The sequence below is a fragment of the Sinocyclocheilus anshuiensis genome, unplaced genomic scaffold (assembly GCF_001515605.1).
Source record: "Sinocyclocheilus anshuiensis isolate Anshui unplaced genomic scaffold, SAMN03320099.WGS_v1.1 scaffold2628, whole genome shotgun sequence".
NCBI lineage: Eukaryota > Metazoa > Chordata > Actinopteri > Cypriniformes > Cyprinidae > Sinocyclocheilus > Sinocyclocheilus anshuiensis.
In genome coordinates, this window is record NW_015555904.1 from 43,624 (window position 1) to 50,788 (window position 7,165).

General features: G+C 40.7%; 1 protein-coding gene across 3 annotated transcripts in view; it reads left to right on the forward strand.

Annotated features, from left to right (window-relative positions):
- The first annotated feature begins 1,752 nt into the window (after nucleotides 1–1,752).
- Nucleotides 1,753–7,165, forward strand: part of LOC107675927 (guanylate-binding protein 2-like) — a 16,448-nt gene continuing 11,035 nt past the window's right edge. For 2 of the 3 annotated variants that reach the window (XM_016470424.1, XM_016470426.1), the window contains exons 1-5: nucleotides 1,753–1,818; nucleotides 5,314–5,493; nucleotides 5,582–5,709; nucleotides 5,957–6,066; nucleotides 6,333–6,520. In XM_016470424.1, the coding sequence (XP_016325910.1) occupies nucleotides 5,319–5,493; nucleotides 5,582–5,709; nucleotides 5,957–6,066; nucleotides 6,333–6,520 (601 nt within the window). In that variant the 5' untranslated portion in view covers nucleotides 1,753–1,818; nucleotides 5,314–5,318. Of the gene's footprint in view, nucleotides 1,819–2,722; nucleotides 2,845–5,313; nucleotides 5,494–5,581; nucleotides 5,710–5,956; nucleotides 6,067–6,332; nucleotides 6,521–7,165 lie in introns of all 3 variants that reach the window. The other variant, XM_016470425.1, reaches the window with a different exon arrangement.

Sequence of the window (7,165 nt, forward strand, 5' to 3'; positions counted from 1 at the left end):
ATCTATATTTATATTTATATACTGTAGATCAGTGAACTCGCCTTTATGACGTCATGGGAGAGTCTGGGAATGTAGATAAAGTTTGCCCAAGAAACTGATTTTGTTGCTTGGCTTCTGAAAAAAAAGTCTCTAAAGGGGTGAGGAAGTCACTAACAAAATCACTAAATCGGCAACATTGGCTACAACATAAGTTATTAACATTTCATTGGTACTCTTGTTTTTGCATGTGTTCGTAATTTATTTGTATAACAGCATGGCCAAAAATTATGACTGCACTATTTGGCATGTTTCATTGCATTATTATCACAAATAAAACAACTGACTCTAAGCAACTATGCAATATGCTTACATATTGTTTGAAATTTACTATAGGCCTACTGCTGGGTTAAATGAAACCAAAATGGTTTTTAAATTAAAACCACACACAATATGACAACGGTAACAACACAGGCAGCAGATAATAAAATATTAATATTTATTACACCAGTTCAGAAAAAAGCAAAGCAACTCCATACTTATACAGCTTAAACAGTTAAACCAAATTCTTTTGAAAGGCTTGTTTAAGAACAAATTTAAGATTTTGTTCAATTTGTTCATGTATTTCACCCACTGACGAAGTTGAACTATTATGACCAAACCATCACGCCAATAAACACACAGTAATAAACATTGAAAATCAAGATTAAACTGTGTATTATAGCGAACTGAAAGGTGAAGGTCAAATATCCTAGGCTGGACATCACTTTTGACCACTACTATATGGCAGTTTATTGACTTTCCAACTGACCGCCAAACCATGCTCCAAAAACAAGCCACTTTTATGAGGATTGTGGGCTCTCCTGGAGTTGTTGGAGCTACTGATGGAACTCATGTTCACATCATCGATCCAACTGTAAACGAGGAGACATACTAATAGAAAACAAAGCATCAGTTATAATTTGTGATAATTTTGCACAATGCAAAGCGTTTAAAATAAATCAATAAACATTAAATATAACAAGAAAAATGGTGAGAAGTGTGGCAGCCAGATGTGCCCTTGTTCCCTATCAACCTGAAGTCATTTGATCGTGAAGTCACACAAGTCAAGTCTGTAGTGAAGTCTTAAAGGGGTCATCGGATGCAAATTCCACCCAGTGTTTTTTAAAAATCCCCTTTCTCAAATCAGGCTGTTCTGAGATTCCTGTCAGAATGACGTAGTTCTGCACACGCCCCTCCCACGGTAGTTGATTGACACGGCCGTCTTACCTTAGCCCCGCCCGGACTCTTGTGTTGTTAGTGTCATACAGTACTGATGGAGTCATGCGTACACATTACAGTGTCCCACTTCTTTTCATAGTGTCTGATACACTGGAGGGGAAAGCTCTTGGGAATTTCCATTCAGTTTCATCAGAAACAAGGTTTATCACAGGTTAAACAGACAGAAAATGATACTCTTCTTATTTCTGGAATATTACTGGTCAGCTTTTGTTGTTCATAGCTCAGATATACAAGATGGCATTCCAGTCTGTGTGATATAGTACCACAAAAAAGAAAAGCATCTTATCTTTTTATGTGGCTGCACATTCTGGAAACAATCCAAGCTTCTTGTATCTGCTGTCACGTGTTTTCCTGTTTGAAGTTGCTGATTTTGAAAGTGAAACTAAGAGTGAAACTGAAAATGTCACGAGACCAGGAACATCCCCTAACTCACTCTAGACCAATCAGCATCCAGAGTCTGGAGCTGAAGGTGTGTCTAAGAAACATGGGTAGAATATCAGGAAGCTGCAACATGAACACAACTCAGACTGAAGTTAGACTGGAGTGAACTAAAGCAAACCGGTAAGAGACGCTCCTTCATTCAGATCATTATAACACTTGTGCTGCTCTTATAACTGCACACAATACAATGTCCAGTGTTTCACACTCAGCATCAGCACTGCAGCAGATTCTTCATGTTTGTTTTTGCTCCTGCAGTTGATCATGTGTGACCGTGTGCCGTTGAGATTTCATGTTGGTGATTTAATTTTAGCACTCTATGAGTGTGTGTGTTTTTTAGTGAACTCTACAGCCTGACTTGTCTTGACAGATGTTCTGGACATGTTTTGTTAGATCTTCAACGGACTAAACCCAGTCTGGTTATAGACTGTAGCTATGTATGTTAGTGAACTCTACAACATGGCTTGTCTTGATAGATGTTCTGGCCATGTTTTGTTAGAGCACAAAGGACTTTGTTTATGTGACATGATTAACTTGTATTTTACCTCTCTAGTAGAAACCAGCATCAACTAAATCCAGTGGTTAAAGACTAGCTGGTCACAAACAAGTCTGACAGCATTTCTATGTGTCTTATTCAGCCTGCTTGTGCAGTTTGTTGTGAAAGTGTGTTAAAGCAATATTTTACTCAAAGTTCTCCGAACAGAAAGAGGAAAGGCTGCTCGTGTGGGGAGTTACTGTACTGTCTAATTGTTAGGTTCCCGTTTTATAATTAATCTAGGGGAGTAGACTCAAAAAAGTCAGCAATATTGACAATTGGGTTTAACGGTCTAGGTGGGAGCACAGCAACAGTACACTAACTGAAACTCTAGCACAGATTTGACGTTAAGTATCAGTCAGCCAACACCAAAAACAACAACTAGCAACACTTGTCTGGGGCTGCAGAGAAGGTCCATGTGGTGAGAGAGAGACGGCTCAAACTCTCTCCTTTCCTCTCTCTCTCAACTGTGCTTTCTTTGTGGTTTTATAGCTGGTTTCCTCTCTGGAGGAGCCAATGAATGAGGAGTTAGTTGGTCATCAGCAAACGAGTATCAGGTGCCAGTAATCAGCTCCTATTAGAGCAGCAGCACAGGAGAGAAAAGAAAACAAAAGATACACAAACTCTTGACTGACCGCAGAACAATACAAATTACTAGAGCCCGACCGATATGGCTTTTTTGGGGCCGATACCGATATTATGGGGTAAAAAAAGGCCGATATCGATATATCGGCTGATATTCTTTGTGTAGTCAAAAGTTTGGACACTTTCCCATTCGTGTGTCCAAACATTTGACTGGTACTATATATAGAATACAGTATATACATAAACAGAATATATATAAAAACACATTTTTTGCAATGATCACTCAAATGTGGTGACCAAACACTTTAAAATAATGACGTGACAGAGATACGTAATGATGGAGGCAGGGCATTTAACAATAAACTTTATTATCCAAAATGAGTCTGACATCAGTGCACTGAACAGTAAAGTTGAAGTTTATTCAACTTTAATTCAATTAAATTAACAAAGCACAATTTAACTTAAAATTAATAAGTTAGTAAGATAATCATTTTTGGCCATCAGACCCCCTTCTTGAAACAGGCATGTTTTTTTTATTTTTATTTTTTTACTGTACAATTAAAAGCAGCCTTGCTGAGAAGAGACTTCTTTTAAAACATTAGAAAATATTACAGACTCATTGAAGACATGTGATGCAGTACTAAACAGTCTCTCGCCGTCGGTGCTTGTAATGATTTTTGTGTCTTTCTCCGACAGTTTAAATGCTTCCACACTGCTGACATGTGTGCTGCATTATAAAGAGTGCGCGCCTCTCACTATTTGCTAGTTGCTATTTGATCGTGTCATCATTGTTCGAATGTAACGTGTACGTTCCCTTGGAACTGGAATCATGACAAAATTTCATGTGAAGTCCACTTCGCAGCGCACTTACGGTCGAATAAGACCACGCTTGAATGCTGCTGCCTGAACAAGAGGCCTCAGTGAAGGGAAAGTGTTGGCTGGTGTCACTATCTCACGAACGCACCGTCGGATCTCCACTAAATTCGGGGGATCCCTTCAGCTCGAGGAGCCCTCTCGAACGCCACCCTCCGCGCGTCGGTAGCCCCACGGGATCACTTCGGTCGGAGCCGGACCGCGAATTTAACCACCCGTAACTCCCGAACCCCGGGGGCTATCCACGCGGAGGTGGTCTCATTCGAAAGAGGGCCTCGAGACGTACACTCGATTCGCGTTCACCACCCGTAACTCCCGAACCCCGGGGGCTATTGATGCGGGGGTGGTCTCATTCGAAAGCGGGCCTCTATACGTACACTCGATTCGCGTTCGAGAGGGTTCCTCGAGCTGAAGGGATCCCCCGAATTTGGTGCGGATTCGGCCGTTCAAAGTTTCAATGGTTTTCCATAGACTTAAGCTTTAAAGCGTTTCATCCAGGTCGCCAGTAGCAAACAATGGAGCGTGCTCTGCTGGACAAACTAAGTAATTACACCATTTCAAGCATTTTATCTGCGTTATATGTTCTGTAAAAAAATATTACAGCATATTCGCCAATACCGATATATCGGCGACAGGCTCGTATCGGCCGATAATATCGGCAAAACTATATATCGGTCGGGCTCTACAAATTACGTCACAGGACGTAACACCCCAAAGCACAAGAGGTGTGTGCGGCTTTGCCAATTGAGGCGTCTTTGGAATATGACACTGTAAAAGCAGCCGTTTTGAGAGCATACGAATTGGTGCCTGAGGCATATCGGCAGAAATTTAGAGCATGTTCAAAGCAAGCCAAACAAACTTGCGTCGAATTTGCTAGGGGAAAAAAGACCCTCTTTGAGAAGTGGTGTTTTGCAAGCAAAATTACCACTTTCGAAGAGTTGCAAGAAGTGGTCTTAATGGAAGACTTTAAAACATGCGTGCCGGAAAGTGTTGTAGTTAATTTAAACGAACAAAAAGTGACAACTCTCGGATGCAGCAGTACTTGCAGATTAATTCAAGCTTACCCATCGGACGGTTTTTTATTCTGGACGTCAAACAAAAACCATTTTATCTGCAGTGTCTGTAGCTCAAGATGCACATCGCAGTAATGGCCATAAAATTGGTGGCAGAGCTAAAACCTATTCAAGAAATACAGGTGAAAAGAGAGTTTGCTTTTATTGTCTTGATCCTGGCCATTTGATCACTGATTGTCGAGCTTGGAAGGACAAAAAAACAACTGAAAAACCAAAGCATGTAGCATTAATACAATCTGCTCCTGATTTGTGTGCCACTGATACCTCGTCTTTTGGACCGTTTCTTCGGCCAGGCTATGTATCTTTAGCTGGCAGTCCTAATGTTGAGTGCGTGCAGATTTTGAGAGATACGGGATCAGCCCAGTCCTTCATTTTGGAGGATGTGCTGCCTTTCTCTGACGCTTCGTATACCGGCGCAAATGTTTTAAAGTCTTCCAATAAGACCAATTCTTGCAACTCTTCGAAAGTGGTCATTTTGCTTGCAAAACAGGATTATTGGAGTATTTCTCAGTGCGGTTGATTAAAGGAAGTCAAATGTGTTTGGGTCTCCAGTGGTCATGGACAAACCAGTGTGCTTGATTGACACGGCGTCCGATGGGAAGCTGTGTGTGCAGGGGTCAGCGTTGCAGGTTCTGGAGCAGATCCAGCAGCCCGTGGTGGTGGTGGCTGTGGTGGGTCTCTACCGCACCGGGAAGTCCTATCTGATGAATCGACTGGCAGGGAAGCAAACAGGTCAGCAGCACTGATGCCATCCAAACGCTCGTGCCCTTCAAATGAATGCATGCAAGTCATTGTGGGGTTTCTGGTGTGTGGTTATCAGGGTTTGCACTGGGCAGCACAATCGAGTCCAAGACGAAGGGCATCTGGATGTGGTGCGTGCCTCACCCCACTAAAGCAGAAACCACTCTGGTGCTGCTGGACACCGAGGGACTCGGGGACGTGGACAAGGTGACAAACTAAAGTAGTTCTATCATATATTATCTATATGTCTTCCTGTCTGATGGTTGGTCAGTTGTCCAGGCCTAGTGGCCAAAGTTCTGTATGCTTGTTTACTTTTTGTAGTGACCGACCCAAACCAAACAAATATCACACTGTACAGTGTACACCAATCTCGCAATCACTGATCATTCAATATCAGGAACTGTGTGTCTGTTATGGGTTGTGGTCTCATGTCGTCTTATCCTGTCTGTCTCAGGGCGACTCAAAGCATGACACCAGGATCTTCTCTCTGGCTGTCCTTCTGAGCAGCACTCTAGTCCTGAACAGTCGAGGAACTATTGACAACAGGGCTATAGAGGAACTGCAGTATCCTTCTGATCAGAACTTATATTTCATTTTGAGTTTGAAGTTTGTTTAATATGAGAGATTGCAGAGTATTTAGGTAAATAGGTTAGTACTGTGTAAATTAGAAAGACTCCATGTAAAGCAACCTCCAAATTATAGATGTCTTTTGTCCATTTTGGAAATTAGCCATTAGCTAGAATTGCTCTGGTACAGCTCTTCTCAGTTTACATGATTGCTTTTATGTGTTGCAGTGAATGTTCAACAGTCCTTTAACTCCCACTAAACAGATACGTCACTGAGCTAACAGAGTACATCAAGATCAAGTCACCTGATGAAGCTGTAGATGATGCAGAGTTTGTCAAGTTCTTCCCCAGTTTCATCTGGGCCGTGAGGGACTTCACTCTGCAGCTAAACATCGATGGGAAAGACACAACAGAGGACGAATACCTAGAGTTTGCTCTGAAGCTAAAGCTAGGTAATATTTAAAGCCTGAAAGTTTTATTACCAGCTTTGTCAAACTGCGCAGCTGGATTATCAACATGTGCTTTGCCATTCTGTTAGCAAACAAAACTTTTCTAGCCACTTCCAGTCAATGATTTTAGCTTTCTGTGTTTATCTACAATGATACCCAAGATCATTTATCTTTAACAAGCTAGCAGTTTCTTTGATGTTAAAGTTTTCATTATGTGCCCTTACCAAAAAGAAGTATACTTCAAGTTTATTTTATTAAGTATACTTAAGTAAAGTTCAAGTATATTTTAAGTATACTTTATGTAGTAAGTATACAAATATCAGTGTACTAGTAGTATACTTGTGAGCGTACTATTTCAATACTCCTTGCGACTAAATTGGCCCACTTTCTAGTATATAAAAGTATACTTTTACGTATACTTTAAGTATAACAGTTGTAAACTTTGAGTACACAACTAGTTTACCTCTATGTTTTTAGTTTGTACGATACTAAAAGTGAACTTATAGGTATACTGATAGTTTACTAAATAAATACTTGCATTTTTAGTACACTTTGAAGTATAGTCTCAGTAAACTACTAGTTATGTATACTTGTAAGTTTTCTTTAAGTGAACTTTACATCATACTTTAAGTATACTACTATGTCCCT